This window comes from Syngnathoides biaculeatus, chromosome 23 (genome assembly GCF_019802595.1).
Source record: "Syngnathoides biaculeatus isolate LvHL_M chromosome 23, ASM1980259v1, whole genome shotgun sequence".
In the NCBI taxonomy this organism is placed as follows: Eukaryota; Metazoa; Chordata; class Actinopteri; order Syngnathiformes; family Syngnathidae; genus Syngnathoides; species Syngnathoides biaculeatus.
The window spans coordinates 6,317,830-6,333,973 of record NC_084662.1 but is presented as its reverse complement, the minus strand read 5'-3'; the positions used below and the strand labels follow the sequence as shown (position 1 = coordinate 6,333,973).

Below are 16,144 nucleotides of genomic sequence, written 5' to 3'. Positions count from 1 at the left end.
GTCGCTACAATACCAGCACCCAAACGCCAAAACCGTATCAGAGTTTTTCGCCGTCCCGCTTCCCGGCCGGAGGGAACGTTGACGTTCTCACGAAGGCGTTCGAGGTCGCGCTAGCCGGACGGGCCTGTCGTGTCAAAGGTCAACAGCTCGCCTGCCGCTTCGAGGCTGATTGATGATAAAACTGGAGGTGAAAATCAAGAGGAACTCGCTTCGGAGTCGGCGTTGGTGCCTTAAACGGGACTCAAACCTCAGAGACGCTTCGTTCCCCGAGCCTGAAGAATTTGTAATCTCGCCACGGGACGCCATTTTGTCAGTGCAGCGATGCAATGTTAACGCTCAGGTAGTTTTGAATTTCGTGCCAACATATCTCGGGTGAGGAAAACAACAATATGCAAAATGTGGGCCTGATGATGTCATTAGGCTGCCGCCGGCTTCTTCTTTTGTCTTCCAATTTATCTTTGTAAGCATGCGACCTCTGAGCGCATCGTTGCGCATGTTGTAGATTTGAAAACGGCCTCGCATGCATCCAGAGAAGCTTTCAATGCTCATCTGCGGAAAAAAACAACAACAAAACACCAAATGATGGCCGCCAGCTGCTGTTCTGTCTCTTGTCCTTTAACTTTGCAAAAATATTTAAAGTTAACGTGTGGCTTCCTCCAACGTTCCCAAATCATAAAGACTAAATTGTCGCTCGCGTGAAAAACAGCACCGTGATTATATTTTTTCAATATATCATATCAAGAAATAGTGAGAATTTTTTTGTAAGGTAGAAAAAATAAATACAAAACATTGAGCTAGCTCGTTTCAAACATTTTCTTCTATTAATCCCAAATTTTACATCATCGTTTCATCCCACTTGCATGTGCAGAAATCAACGAGGAAGAAGACAAAGACGCATTTTCAATCTTTTCCATCCTCCAGGGGAGGGAAATAAGACATTTGTTTTGTTTTCCAGCAAGTATTTGGGTACAATGTCAAGAGAAAATTATGTATATATTATAGGTTCACAGATGTATTTATCTTGTGCAATAGTTATCTTAATGCAAGCCGAAAAAGTGGCGAATTTTTGGAACGACCTGGTTGTTTCCAACTTTTGAGGATAATGTCATACCTCCCCTGGACCGCTGGAGGGCAGCGACGCCCCTCCGCGTCGAGCTGTCTGCCGCCACAGTGGCAGCAGCTAGCGACGAAGAAGACGTCCAACCCACCGGAGTTTATGGCGAGTCGCGCACGCAGGTAAACGAAAATATTTGACGTTTTTTTTTTTTTAAATCTTACAAATATTGCTGTGGAGCTTCTTCATTTGCTCGAGTATTTATTACACGGGTGTCAGTGAACGCGTCACTTCGATGCGAAATGTCCGAAGAAAACCATGCGTCGAGCAAAAACAAGTACTGTTTGTTTAAAAAAACGAACAAAAAAAGCTCCGGGGAAACAAACCTTAAACAAATACAAGTTGTAGCAAAATATGTTTCGGTTCGAAAACGCCATCTCAAGTGGAAACGTCACTCACGCGGTGGTAGCAGTTGGTTCATTAGAGATACTAGTTTCACCCCCCACGCACGCAGCGGTAATAAACTTTTCTGCAGAGCAGTGATTCCCAAAACAGTGTCCCATGGAAAATTATCCAATTTTATGTAATTGCTAAAAAAAAAAAATCCTCTTCTATTAGATGGCAGGAAGTACATACAGTAATTAATCGCTCCATTTTTGGTGACATTCACTTTTGTTGGTGTGCCGGGGGATTATTCAATCGTAAAATATGTGCCTTGACTCGATAAAAAGAAAGTCCATATATCCATAGGGTAGGTTTACAATGACGTCACGACAATCCTTCGACCGATCGGAAAAATTAAACTTTACGCTTGACCTATCACCTGTGTTCTCTGGCCTCGGTGACACACAAGATGGCGTCATTCTCGAATCCTTTAGAGCAGGGGTCGGGATTGCCAAATATCTTAAAATGACTAAGCACAGGTGTATTTGTGCATTTATGTAAGACCAACACTTTTACAGTACAATAAGTCTCTGAATTCTTTGAAATAAAATTCAGATGTTGCTAACCAACGATGACAAAAAAAAGTACTACTCACCATGAATGCGACATCTGGTGCTGCACAGTTTTGCTGACGCACGTCATCATAGTCTTTCATACGTCGTCGGATGAAGCTTCATGCAGGCGTCAATTTCATTTCCCATCACGATAGTACGTTGGCGAACAGTTCTTGCCGTGTTTTTTATTTGTTTGATTATCTGGTCTCAAAGCGAGGTTGTCAAAACGTTTATGGGCAACGTGGAGTACGAATGTTTTGGCATCCTCCCCATCTGTGAATTTAGACAGACGGCAGAACCGTCGCCGTCCGCGTTGGGCGTCTATTCTTGTTGAAAACTTCAGCCCTTCATCAAATAAAGCGTTTCCAGAATTAGTTGCTCCAATTGATCGGCGTTCGACCCTTTTGCACCGAGGCGTGTCGACTCCTACGGCAAGCCCGCCGGGTCAAACTGTCTACGCGTCATTTGCGTCGAGTGCATGACAGAATCACGTTTCTGGAATATGGTCACGAGGGCTCTGCGAGCCATACGCAACCATCAAAAAGAGCCAGATGTGGCTGGCGTGCCGCAGGTTAGAGACCAGTTAAAAGCCCCCAACTGCTGGCAAAGAGGGGCAAAATCCAAGAAGAAGAAGAAGAAAAGGAAATTGAGATGTGAGGTGCTGGCGAAGGGGCACCGAAAGCCACCTCCAAACTTGTATTTTCTAAAAATATATGTGGGAGTGTTCATTTCAAATTCAGTCTTTCCAAGTTGTGTCATTCACAGCAAAATGTCAACGTTGCCGTGCAGGGCGGCCCTGGACGCGCGGCTCCCGCCCCACGAGGGCGCCGAGCTGTCGACGGTGGACATGCACACGGGCGGCGAGCCCGTCCGCGTCGTCGTGAGCGGCTACCCGCGCGTGGAAGGTGACACGCTGCTGGCCAAGCGGCGTTTCGCGCGCGACCACCTGGACCACCTGCGGCGGGCGCTGATGCTGGAGCCGCGGGGCCACTACGACATGTACGGCGCCTTGCCGGTGCCCAGCGAGCTGCCCGACGCCGACGTGGGCGTGCTGTTCATGCACAACGCGGGCTACAGCACCATGTGCGGCCACGCCGTGCTGGCCCTGGGACGTTTCGCCCTCGACTACGGCCTGGTCAAGGAGCCGCGCTCGCCCGAGACGCCCGTCAACATCCACTGCCCGTGCGGCCTGGTCCGGGCCTTCGTGGAGTACGCCGACGGCAAGACGGGCGCCGTCAGGTTCCTCAGCGTGCCGGCGTTTGTCTTCGCCGCGGGTGAGCGACGCCGCGTTATTCGCAATTTCATCGAAAATGATTTCTTGAAAAATGAATGCAAGTAGTAGTAGTAGTAGTATAGGTCCGGTGAGAGCGTCCGCCTCACAGTTGCGAGGACCGGGGTTCAAATCCCGGCCTCGCCCTTTGTGTGTTCCTCCCACATCCCCAAAAACTTGAAGACTCGAAATTGCTCGTCGGTGCGAATGGTTGGCGACCAGTTCAGGGTGTCCCCCGCCTCTCAGAAGCGCGGAGATATGAACTCACAGCTAACAACCAAAGCGTCGCTCTCGCAGACGTGACGGTGGCCGTGGAAGGCTTCGGCGACGTGACGGTGGACATCAGCTACGGAGGAGCCTTTTACGCCTTCGTGGACGCCCAGCGCTTCGGTCTGGACGTGAGGGAGTCCAGGACCAGAGATCTCGCGGACGCGGCCGCGGCCGTCACCGAAGCCGTCAAATCGCAGGTGTGCGGAGATGCACTTCGACCACGCGAAATCACCAACTGGCAAAAGTTGATGATTGTTCAAAGCGCACTCTCCGCCCCTTCAAGGTGAAGCTGCGGCACCCGCTGGACGACGACCTGGCGTTCCTGTACGGCACCGTCCTCACCGACGGCAAAGATCTCTTCTCCTCGGACGCCACCGCCAACGTCTGCGTCTTCGCCGACGCTCAGGTCGCCCTTTTGACGCGTTGATGGCGAGTCGGGACGACCGAAGGCGGCCGGGGGGGTGATAACTTTGTCGTTCTACGTGCCGGTTGAAGGTGGACCGCAGCCCGACCGGATCTGGCGTGACGGCCCGAGTGGCCCTCCAGTACCGCAAGGGTCTGATCCGGTTGAACCAGTCCAGGACTTTCCAGAGCGGAGCCACGGGATCGCAATTCACCGGCAAAGCCGTGGAGGTGACTGCTTGACAAATACACGTCTGGTGTTTCGTCATCTTATCTTCTTTCACGGCTTTTTGTCGTGTGCCCCCCATCCTCATCAGGAGACCACGTGCGGGGACTTCAAGGCGGTGGTGGTGGAGGTGGCCGGCAGAGCTTTTTACACGGGAGTTTCCTGTTTCGTGCAGGAGAGCGACGACCGGCTGAAGGACGGCTTTCTGCTCAAGTGAGCGTCACCTACTGCTTGTGATTATTCACATTTATGTCTATATGATAGCAATAGGTGCGATATTTACATTTGAAATTAAAAAAAAAAAAATAAAAATCTCAGGGCCGTCCAAAGAAAAAAGTAGTCTTACTGTCCACTAGATGGAGCCCTAACTCAGTGCACCGTATAAGAGTCAGGGTGCTTGCAACGTTATACATTTCTCATATTCTTAAAAAAAGACATAGAAATGATGCCATAGATAATGATCTCCCAGTTCCCCCCCGCAAATCTGTAATAGCAATAAAAGTATCAAAACATTGCTGTTCGATGAAATGTCTGGAGCAAGTTTTTGTGAATTTTGGAGTGAGGGGACGATATCCAAAATGTACTTTTCACTGCAAGGAATTAATACATATGTCGACTTGCTTGGGTTATGGTTTTAATGGCATTTTTAAGCATCGCAACTACAACTTTACATGTGCAAGTGTAACAAGCACGCAACCTTTTTGAACGGAACATCGTATCGTACGTCATCACAACTCAAATTGTTCGGGCGGTTTAGGCCCAGGCCCGGCTGGAGGAGTACCGAATTCACATAAAACCCGACAGTTAAGGCCAGCTCTTAACAAACAGTGATCTGATATTATATATATATATATATATATATATATATAAATGCTGCACACGTGTCAAATTGTTTAAAAAAAAAAAAAAAGGTGGGGTGGGGGGGTGTTGAGAAAAGGTCCTGCTTCAAGGCTACTTTTGGGTCACAGTTGTTAAAGCTCTGATGAGGATTTGAGTCTCCACCTGTGAATTGATAGAAACCGGCCTCGCTTTTGTAGTCCTTGAAGGGAAGTTTCGCTTGTACAACAAAACTAAACAGCGTCGCGGATCCTATCAAACGGTGTCTTTGTTGTTTGTCATGAAACGTTCACGTGTGGGAACGGAGGAAGTCTGTCCGGGGGGGGGGTTTGGGGGCAAACCTTGAGAAGGGTGGCGAGCGGCGAGCGGACGCCGCCATCCTAGAAGTTGAGCTTGGTGATGGGCCGCTCACGCCCGGCGTCCGAGTTCTGGGTGTTGATGCGTTTGCGGTTGCGCTTCATCTTGGACAGGTCCTTGTCGAAGACCTCGCCCGAGCGCAGCGCCGACACCAAGTCGTCGAACTCGCCGCCGCCGCCGTCGTCGTCCTCGCCGTTGGCCTTGGCCTTGCGCGCCTTGCGTTCCTTCTCCCGCTGCTCTTTGAGCTGCGCAACATTACACGGAAAAAGCAAAATTGGAGAGCGGCCGCGAGTCTTTCCAAAGTGTGTATTTTACATTCCCCAAAATCTCCCCCCACATAGTACTACACAACCATTTCATATAAACTATTAACTAACTATTTTGATCGATTGTTGTATATTCGTGCCCTAGAAATGATTGTTGTTAGCCGAGGTCCCCTGCGGATAAAACACTGGTGGTGTTCCACGAGGCTCCATACTTGAGCCCCAGATTTTTACATTGTACTCTACGTGGATGTCACGATCAACAGCAGATCCAGTAGAAATCTTGTGGTGTTCTGCAAGGCTCACAATACGGTACAGAGATTTCTACTGCGTACAAAACATGAACGTCAAAAATGCTTGGTGTCACAGAACAAAACAAGTTGTCCGGGTCTTATACTCGGGCAACTTCTGTACTCTACGTGGTCACGGAACTTCGTGGAAGTTACCTGCGCTTCCATTTTGGCCCTGCGTTCCTCCTCCTCCTTGCGCCGCCGCATGTTCTCGTTCTCCTGCTGCGCCTCGCCGAACGACTGCAAGAACTGGTCGAAGATGCCGAAGAACTCGTCCGGCTGCATCTTGCTGGCGTCTTCGCCGAAGTGCTTGACGGCTTTCAGGAACTGCCGGAGGGGACAAGAAAAAAAAAAGGGGGGGTGGGGGGGTGGAGGGGCGCCCCGTCAGAAATCAGCAGGCCCGGCATGCGGGACGGCCATTTTACAGAGGTCACGTGACGGATCAGGCCTGTGAAATGAGAGGACGGCGGACTTTGCGGTTCTAGGGGCGGCCTATTACAGTCAAGGACAGTCCAAATGGAGGCGACGAGTTTGTTGGCTACTTTTCACAGCAGGTTAACAAGAAGCACATCCAGATGGCAGGAAGTGCTCAGCTCTCATCGCATCAAAGACTCACGAGCTAATGCGAGCTTTTTAGCGAGAGCCGTGAGGAGGAGGAGGCCCGTTTTCACTTCTTGCGATGTCCTGTGGACCGCTGCAAAAAAAAAAAAAACCTTTCACCCTGGGGCAACGTCAATGATTCACAGAGACTTAACGGTTGCCATGTGACCGGCTCGCCACACGGGTCAACGTAGTGCAAGCGTGAACAGAAACGTGCAAGATAAAGATAAAGATGGGGGGGAAAAAAAAAAAAAAAAAAAAAAGTCCCGGTCAATAAAGAAGCAAGTAAATCAAGCGTCAGGAGGACGTACTCGCGTTTCACCTTGTGAAGGCCTAATGGAGGCCACACTCTTGTTTAAAAAAAAAACAAAAAAAACTCTTTTGTGTTTGAGACGGAGCTGGGTCGAACACGACGCAGACGCAAGCCTGAGATCTGGTCCCCGGCTTTGAGCAGGTTTAGGACGCTGCTCTTTGTCTTGGCTATTGATCGGGTAGATGATTATTTACTTTCAAACAGGGTTGGAAACGTGGGTAGGACTAAATGGAACAGTCCAAAACGGTTCTGGTCCTACCCGGAGGAAAGTGCTCAATCTCCACAAATGGCAATGAGCACGATGTCCCTCAAGGCTGAGTTCCCGGACCCCTCCCGTTCAGTCTGCAAATGCTACCCCTCGGGTCAGAACTCGAATAGTTATGCAGATGACGGAGTCGTCTGCGGACGGCCGAGCCGAGCGACGTGTCCCACCACTCGAACCAATAGCAACGTCGGAAATTAGCTTTTCTTTTTTGCGGATTCATTTCGCGATGGGATATGGTGTCGTGCGGGCGCCGAGCGCCGCAATGACGACTCCGGTCTCACCAAGTCTTTGGCCTCCGTCAGCGAGTCCTCCACGTCGGAAAAGCTGAAGCTGGCCACGGTGATGAACTGGCTCACCACAGACGCGAACTTGTCACCCCGCTCCTGCGCTCGCTGCTTCTGGTAGTCCAGCTCCTGGCGTGTCCCGGGAAAACCAACAGGACCAGAAGCAAACGGTTAGCTTTGCGCCCAACGCCACTCCGACTCCGACTCCGACGGGCGACGTACGCTCTCCACGCTCTTCAGGCCGCTCCGCAGGTTGCCGACGTCTTTTTCCAGCTCCGTCATGCTGTAAGCAAGTTGAGGACGATTTGCTGGCAATGCTAACCAAGCGCTAGCTAACTTGACCAGGGAGGGAGAACGGAACCAGACCGGACCGCAAATAGCAAAAATACACAGCTAATTGTTGCCCAGTTTAATTGCATTTTTTTTTTCCCCCAATCCCCCAAATTTTTGAATAAGGAAAAAAAAAAATTGGGGGGGGGGGGGGTAACAAACCCTAGATTAGGTGACGGCGTTTGTCCATTTCATATCAAATCAATTTGAGCCTTGACATGAATCCAGATACCGTCAATCGGTTCCAAACATCCGCATTTTTGGTTTTACTGAATAAAAATTGCAGTTTTATGAAAAAAAAAAAAAAAGTTTTTATGTGAATGTGTGCCTTGAAGGGGCGTGGCTGAGTTAGTGACATCACATTGGCTGCTTTGTCTCCGCGTGAGTTGTGGCCCACACAAGCTCCTTGTGAGTCTTCCCCCCCCCCTCCTCCCCCACGATGACTTGATAAACGGCAACTTCCCCACACGCGAGGAGGCCATCGTAGTACTTTAGAGGTCCAGTTACACTTGAGCAAATTGCCAACGTCGGCCCACTTACTTGACTTTGGCCGCTTCGGGCACGTTCGGCAGCTCCGCCTGGAACTGGAGCACTTTGGGGTATTTCTTCTCCAGGATGGTGATCAGGTAATGCAGCAGGTTGACGTTCCTGCCGACAGAAGGGGGCGGGGCCAAAAACGTTCTCAAATTCATTGTCTGGATAAAACGCATCATGCATCGTACATATTGCGACATTGTGGGTGCAATCCCAGTTTTGAGTGGCACTGATGCACTGGCAACGGCTCAGTTTTGGGTTTTTTTTTCGTACAAATTCGTTCAAATGATTTGACGCTTTTCATTTGGAATGAATCAGTTATTAAAACTTTACGTTGTAAAACTCGCATGGAAAATATAGATGAGGCCAATTTTTGTCAAACAAATGCAAATCCATTTTGTAGACACGGTCACATTTTTCCTCCTGGACAAACATACGGTGTGAATGAATGTTGAGATTATTTTTTTGGGGCGTGCGTTTGCAAGGTCAGAACGCGTGACCTCGTCGTTTCTTACTTGTCGATGCTGGATTTGGTGTCGGCGATCTTGTTGAGCGACGACACCTTAAAGCCGTACGCGTTCCCCCTCTGGCCCTTGTTCATGTAGTTGCCGAAGGCCAAGACCACCTCCAGGAGCTGCTTCAGGTTCCTGCTGCGCAAAACCTCTTCGGAGGCCTTCGTCAGCGCTGCGGGCGGTCAAAAAAAAAAAAAAAAACCAAACAAACCACAAGTCGGCTCGGGTTGATGTCGACGCGTCGGGGAGGAGGCGGCGACGGCGACGGCTCACCTTCCACTTTGGGTTTGATCTCGGCGATTCTTTCCGCAAACTTCTTTTTGAAGTGCAGGGACTGCAGTCTCTGCTGGTAGTGGTTGATCCTGAACGGGCAGCGTCGAAACAAGGTTGGAAAAAGGAAAAAGGGGGCGGGACGTCGGGAACAGCCGTCAATCGGGACAGCTCGACGTTTGTTTTGGTTCCTTCATTTTGCTCGCCTCACAGAAGGCCGTCGTGCCGCAAAAGCCGGCGGGCAACGTGCGCCATTCTCCGAACATTTACATTAAACGAGTCCTGGGATCTTTTATCGCATTCATTTAGGCCTCGGTTGATTAATATCTATTCTTTAAAAATGAATTTCTCCTATCTATGAAGGTTATTTATTTAGCGTGACGACGCGCGCACCTGCTCATCTCGTAGAGGAAGCGGTCAGCTTTGGCCATGCGGTCCAGCTCGTGCTTGTGCTCCTCCAGGAGGTCCACGTCGCTCTTCTCCGGCACAAATTTCAGCAGCTGAAAAAAAGGGAAGGCGGTCCGTTGGTCGCCAGCGGGCCCGGCAAACCGAAAGGGCGCCCGCCGCACCTGCTCCAGCATGTCTTTCGGGAGGTCCTCCTGCTCGTCCATGGTGAGGATGGCCCGCTTGATCTCGTCGTTGGACAGCTTCAGCCTGCCGAGCAGCGCGCGGATCGATCCCTCCGTCAACCACTCACACACGACCACTTCCACTTTCGTCATCCGTTCTTTGACGGCTCCGTTTCGAACAAGCCGCGAAGAAAAAAAGAGCGCCTCAAAGCTATTTGCTAGCCCGTCGACGGCGTTCCGCATTAGCCCCCCCGCTACGCAGTCACTTTCGGGGCGAGGACGACGACGTACCTCGAGAGGAGGATGTTGCAGTTCTGCGCCCGGCGGCCGTCGATCACCGACAGCTCCTTCACCTTTCGGGAGCTCGGCGTGTCGTCCTCCGGATCTTTCTGCCGGGCACAAAGACCCACGCAGCCATTGAACGTGGCGCCTTTTTTTTTTGAAACGCACGTCGTCGCCGGTCGATAGCAGTCGGGAAAAACGCGCAAGAAAGTGGAGCGGACCGGACGGCGGGACAACGTAGACAACTCGCCAACATATCAGCTACACCAAAGATTGACGTCCTCCTTTATGTGGAAAATCCTCAAATGTGTTGCGTCTTGACGCCGACGTCGGCTGGCAAACGGAACTCGTTTTCAACTACTTGGTTCCACATCGTGCTCATCGAGTTTATAAAAGTGCAAAAACAACGGCAACCGCCGGCCTCTATCTTGATCAACGACGACATATTTAGATTGATCTGCGCGTGTAAGACGGCAATGGCAGATGGGTAAAAGATCACGGAAACGCTTTCAGGATCGGGCTTCATCTTTAGCCCACGGAAAGATTTGGTGGGACTTGAAAATGAGGATCACATAAAAGGAAACGTTTGGCGTGTGTGACAAACTGGCAAGCAATTAAAACAACACACTTTGTAGACTACTGGAGCGTACGCGTACTCACCTGCTTGCTGTTATTGATCGCAAAGAAGTCCTAAAGTGCAGCCGGGAAGCAGAGGAAGACGTACAAGCAGTCGTTAGAATGACTCGAGCAACGGACGGGTCAAAGGAATCAAAAGCGAGCGCGAGAGACCGCCGTCGTTACGCATTTGGGAAACTTGCCGACGTGGACCAAAAAAAAAAAAAAAAAAAAAGGCTCACGGAGACAGAAAAAAAAAAAAAAAAACCAAACAAACGCTAACCGCTGCGGAGCAAATTCCGCGAGCGCGCGCGACTCCGTTCCGAAAAGAAGAAGAAAGAATTTGTGGGGAAACGCCGCGAGCACCTGCTGCCTCTGATAGGCCGAGAAGGTCCTTTCGATGTCCTCCAGATCCAGAACTCGGAAGACCTTGGCGTCGTCCACCTCCTTCCAAACGGTGCCTTCGAGTTTATTCTGCACGGGAAATAACACGCCGCGTCTTTTGGGGGGGTCAAAAGGTTATTTCATTACAAATTAAGACAACAACAAAAAAGTGGCAAGAAGAAATGCTTTCTGCCCCGTTTGAATAAATCAGCAAAAGGCCCATAGGAACATATTTTGCCAATGACCACCTCATAACTATTTCATAGATTTCGACGGCAACTTTTCCTTTCGTGCGACCTTCCTCACCTCGGCCAACTTGGACCAGTTGAAGGACTTGAGCGGGTTGCCGGGCTGCGGGATGTTCTTCCTCTGCACGGAGGGGCCCGACGGGGCCCCGGGCGGCGGCAGGGGGCCGCCGCCCAAGGGCGGCGGCGGAGGGCCGCCCGGCGGCGGGGGCGGAGGCGGGGGAGGCGGAGCCCCGCCCGGAGGCGGGCACGGTCCCGGGAAGGACGGCGGCGGCGGCGGCGGAGGGGAAGCGGGGCCGCCGGGGATGAAGGGGGGGCCGCCGGGCACGATGGTGGCCTGTCGCTGGGGCGAAACGAAATGGAGGACACGTTCATTCGTGAGAGTGAGTTGCGGTGCTTTCTTGTATCTCACGTGTGTGGGGAAAACATTTTTTTCAATTATTCATGAGAAACAAACTAACCCCTCTTACTCCAGTGTGGGCGAAGCTTTCACGACTTTGTAACTTTCATTTCTCACAGGCAAAATCTATACTTGTGACGTTGTCTGCATCTGTTGCTGCACCGATTGTGTTCAAAATATCCCCTTCGCTGCTGTTGATTCGTCCATTTAATATGTTTGCGTTAAATTGGCAGACTTCAGGCAAAATTCGTGCACTCGAGGTTCACAGTTGGCCTTTTTTTCCCCCCTCTTTTTGGGGGCGGACCAACCCTGAAAAGACTTATTGACTGTTTTGGCCCACTTATTCAAAACATTTCTGGTCTAAAAGCAAACAATCCAACGCAACTCCAATCAGCAGACTTTCAACCACCGTGACGAGCGAGCTCAACTGTAATCGTCTTTGTTTTAGGTTTCGTTCAACTCGGAAGCTTTTTGGGAAGGCTCCCGAACCGAAGGTTTTCTCCCCTTGCCGTTTTCCGACGGCCCGGCAACGTACGGCGCTGAGCTGCTGGAGGCGCGCGGTGAGCTCGGCCACTTGCTGCTTGACGTTCTTGTGCTCGCCGCTCTCCTTCTCCAGCTTCTCCTTCATCTTGTTGAGCGTCCGCATCATGTCGTCCTTCTCCTGCGTCTTGGCGTCGCACTCGCGCTCCTTCTTCTCCAGCTTCTGCTGCAGCTCGTGGTGCTCTGGGGGGGGGGGGGGGGGGCAAAGTCGGCGGTGAGCGAGTCGCGCGGCCGCCGCCGCCGCCGTGGCCTCGGTGGGCCGCGCTGACCTTTTCGCATCTTTTCCGCCTGCTCCTTCCACTGCTTGACCTCGTTCTCGTTGACCAACCTGAACGGGAGCAAATTGTTCTCTTCATTTCACGTTTTTCTTTCTGTTTCATCACATTTCATCAGCCAACGAATGGGACTCTTTCAGCTGTCTTTGCTCTGATTGGCCGGGCAGAGCAAAACTTTGACGTTTGTCGCATTCTGCGGACATTAATGAGCATCACTGCTGGCTGATGATTTTTTTTTTTTTTTTTTTTATTTTGCTGCTTTGTTACATTTGTCATCTGCTACATTTTTTTTGTTTCTAACAATTCGGACTGCAACTAACAATTATTTTAACATCTTTACCATTTTATTCTGAGTATTTAGTTGATCGCCTTAATCAAAATTACGTCAAACTGGAATAAGAAAATGCAAAACTGAAAATGAATCAATTATCAAAATAGTTGCTGATTGATTGACTGTTGCACGTGCACGCTAGTTGAGAAAATCACAGTCAAGCCTTTAAAATTTACAATCTCGAAAAAGGCGAATCCGATAAGATGAGCGGAACCATTCTCCCATTTTTTTTTTCTTTGCAAATGACACAAAAAGAGCCCAATGGAAGGCCTCCGTGTAGTCAACCGCGATTCCATTTTTCAAAAAGCGCGAGCCCTCACATGCGCACGACGTTTTTCACGTTGAAGTTCTCCAGCGGCGCCGCGTCGGGATCGTGGCCCTTGTCGTTCTGCAGCACCATCTGCTGGACGATGCGATCCAGGAGCAGCCAGTACTGGACCGTGTTGCCGCTCCTCTTGTCTGCGTGCAGAGAGAGGGAACCAAAAAAAAAAAAAAAAAAGTTTATAAAGGATGCTCAGCACTATCAAAGGATGCTTTTTTTTTTTTTTTTTTTTTTTTTTAAAGACAATAATGAATAGTGAAAATAGTCCGTTAGAACACATTTGAGTTAGCCCGTTTTGGAACTTTGCTTGTGATGCTTTGGTGTGCAGAAGAAACTTGTCCATCTGTGGCATTTCGGATTTAAATGTCAATTAAAAAAAACGTCAAATTGTCCTTTGTTCTCTGTGTCGGTTCGACAAAAAAACTAACTGGGAGCAAGAAATAAAGAGCGCGACGGTTTCCGTTCCCGTGCCGGTCGGCCGACACTCACGTGGCATCAGGAGGCAGTGATGGAGGACCGACATAAAGTGCGGGTACGCGTCCGTGTGGTTCATCTTCTTGCGGATCAGCTCGAACACTTGGGTGGCACTTTTGGTGTCCACGTGGACCTGGAAACAGAGGAGCCGAGCTCAGGAAAGGGGCAAAGGGCAAAGGGCGCCGGCGGACGAGGGTCCCGTTCGCTCACCGACTCAAAACGCTTCGACAGAGCCAGCTCGTCGTCGTTCCGCAGCATCTCGAAGTAGTCTAAATGCCTGCCGCCACCCACAGAAAAGAGCGGAAAAGTCAAAAGGACGTTCTATGATCCATAACTTCAAGTTTGCCCCCCCCCCCCCCCCACAAAACCATTTCAACCTCAACACGTTCCAACCCGTCAGTGACACGGAAGAAATTAATTTTAACAATTTTGTCTCATCCTTCCATAATTCTGACCTGATTCAAAGTATTCCACAATCAGAATCAGGATAAACAATTATTATTACTTTTTTTTTAACAAATCCTAAACACCACCTTTTTTTTGGGGGGGGGGGGGGCACAATTCCACACGTTCCATGGAAAAAATGATTTCTTTGGAGTCTGGTCTTGCGCTCACCTGTCTAAAGTGGCGTTCTCGTGAGAACGCAGCTTATCGATGACGGGTTGGATGCCCAGCATCAGAAACTCGTATCGCAGGTGGATCCGGAACTCCAGGCTGGTCTGGACAAAGAAGACGGCGAGTTAGCGACTTTCCGCGAAGGCCGAGCCAACAGATTCGGATTCACCTCCCCCGCGCCCTGACTCAGCACGGCGTTTATAAAGGACATGATGGCCGTTTTCAGGTTGACCTCATCTCTGTAGCGGCCCGTGCTCCGGTCCAGATCGTTAATAAGCGTCTGCGGGCGACAGGCCGGCGCGGCCGTTAAATCTACGGCGCTCACCACGGGGTGACCTTAAAAGGCGCCCCTGAAATCGACCTGGAAGCGCGTCCTCTCGCAGGCGAAGCGCTGGTAGTGCAGCATGGCCTCCAGGATCTTCCTGTGGCCGCCGGGCACCAGGCAGACGGCGCCCAGGATCTCCAGCACGGCCACTTTGGTCTTGACGTTGTCGCTGGCCAGGCTGCGGCCGATGACGTTGATGCTCTCGGCGTGCGCCAGCACGTGGGCGCGGCCCTGCGAGTTGTTCATCAGCGCCTTGATGCAGCCGATCAGCGACGTGTGGACCTGCGACTCGGCCGTCTCGTAGTCCATGTTCTTCAGGAAGTTCAGGATGCACGTCAGGCCGTCCAGGTCGATGAAGCGCGTCACGAACCTGGAGGGGGAAATCGCGCTTTTGAGACCGGGACTTTGCCGTCCTTCGGGGACTGCCGCCTTCCACGCACGATCGCCAACGTTACGATAAAAGTGGAATATTATTCACAACTGTCTTGTCTTCTCAAACTTTGGCTACCTGGCAAAAATGGGCCTCTATTACTGGGAGCGCTTGATGGCAGCCATCTTGGGAGGATTTTAGAGAAGATTGCGTTCTGTGGCAAAAAGCACCGAACCTTCCCCGCCTCTTCTTTCATTCAGATTTTTTGCCTCGGAACGCAGTTTGATTTCTGTGACAAGAAACGTCAAGCAGAACAATGACTTTGGCCGACTATTTTTATGTTTTTTTGCTTTTGTGACTCCTCAATACGATACGACAAAAATAAGACTGGGGAAGGGCCTTTAAAGGCAAAATAATCATTTATATTCGTAGTCGAGAAATACGCCCTCATATAACGGATGTGAAAAGCCGAACTTCACTAATCTCGATTCCAAAGCGATGAACGCTAGCAGTTGAAAAACGTGCTCGGCGGATTTATACGTCGGTGGCAGTCAAGCGTTCAGTTCCGGTCGCCGAATATGAACGTCTCCGGCAGCGATGAAGTGAAACGACCGCGCGCATTTTCACCTCATGGGTTGAGTCCTGAGCGCAGTCTTCAAGTTCTCGATGGTTTTGTTCCTCTCCTCCTCGTCCACGTTCTCCAGAGCGAGGAGCGTCTTTCGCTGCGCCACAAACACGGAGACGCAAGTCACGACGAGCTCGGAAACGGATTCCTACGCTCATCTCTGAAAATCTTTTGGGTAAAACGGGGGCAATGGTGCAAAAACCCGAAAGGACCGCAAAAAGTTGAGGTTCGGACTTACAGCCGCCATTAAATTGAGCTGGTCGATGTAGTACTCCGGCCAACTGGTTGCACTCTTGTTCTCCTCTTGCTCCTGGAAAATAAAATAAAAGAGACATTCGATTGCGGAGCCGCGGCACTCAAGCGGGGAGCAACCGGGGCCCCGCCCCCCCCCCGAGGAAGCGTTTCACTGGGCGCGCGGCCCCGAAAATTAGGGCGACACACTTTTCAAAAGTTCCACGGCTTGGCGTGCGGCTGCCCGAGAAAATCAGAAAAAGATTAGCAAAGCGAGTTAAAACTGCGGATTGAGGACACGGATGCCCCCTGCCGACTTTTAATCTCCCGACGGGCGCGTTTGCCGCCAAAGTCAAACCGAAACTCTTTTGGGGCGAGAACAGACGACGACGGCAACAAGGTTGCGACAAAATGTGAACAAATTTGCGTTCAAAGCATCTCGTCATCGACTCGTAGTTGCGCAGCA

The 16,144-nt window shown here is 50.7% G+C and overlaps 2 protein-coding genes across 8 annotated transcripts in view; one reads left to right on the top strand and one right to left on the bottom strand.

Moving 5' to 3' along the window:
- Positions 1–1,085: 1,085 nt before the first annotated feature.
- Positions 1,086–4,709, top strand: LOC133496727 (trans-L-3-hydroxyproline dehydratase). Of its 2 annotated transcripts, none has more exons than XM_061812631.1 (6): positions 1,086–1,236; positions 2,842–3,326; positions 3,620–3,789; positions 3,876–3,998; positions 4,088–4,225; positions 4,312–4,708. In XM_061812631.1, exons 1-6 carry the CDS (start codon positions 1,103–1,105, stop codon positions 4,435–4,437), a joined length of 1,176 nt encoding a protein of 391 aa, XP_061668615.1. In that variant the 5' UTR covers positions 1,086–1,102; the 3' UTR covers positions 4,438–4,708. The 2 variants fall into 2 exon arrangements, with proteins under 2 accessions (XP_061668615.1, XP_061668614.1); XM_061812630.1 differs by having other exon boundaries at positions 1,145–1,236; positions 2,818–3,326; positions 4,312–4,709.
- Positions 4,710–4,832: 123 nt separating this feature from the next.
- The window catches only part of LOC133496722 (disheveled-associated activator of morphogenesis 1-like), a 34,295-nt gene continuing 22,983 nt past the window's right edge, over positions 4,833–16,144 (bottom strand). For 4 of the 6 annotated variants that reach the window (XM_061812609.1, XM_061812611.1, XM_061812612.1 and 1 more), the window contains 23 exons: positions 15,686–15,757; positions 15,450–15,544; positions 14,489–14,822; positions 14,297–14,407; positions 14,128–14,231; positions 13,723–13,789; positions 13,528–13,645; positions 13,037–13,175; positions 12,380–12,438; positions 12,106–12,293; positions 11,232–11,513; positions 10,908–11,015; positions 10,587–10,616; positions 9,936–10,033; positions 9,645–9,729; positions 9,469–9,575; positions 9,079–9,167; positions 8,809–8,977; positions 8,300–8,407; positions 7,652–7,712; positions 7,427–7,558; positions 6,124–6,294; positions 4,833–5,659 (listed from right to left, as the gene is read on the bottom strand). In XM_061812609.1, the coding sequence (XP_061668593.1) occupies positions 5,438–5,659; positions 6,124–6,294; positions 7,427–7,558; positions 7,652–7,712; positions 8,300–8,407; positions 8,809–8,977; positions 9,079–9,167; positions 9,469–9,575; positions 9,645–9,729; positions 9,936–10,033; positions 10,587–10,616; positions 10,908–11,015; positions 11,232–11,513; positions 12,106–12,293; positions 12,380–12,438; positions 13,037–13,175; positions 13,528–13,645; positions 13,723–13,789; positions 14,128–14,231; positions 14,297–14,407; positions 14,489–14,822; positions 15,450–15,544; positions 15,686–15,757 (2,949 nt within the window). In that variant the 3' untranslated portion in view covers positions 4,833–5,437. The other 2 variants (XM_061812613.1, XM_061812614.1) reach the window with 2 other exon arrangements.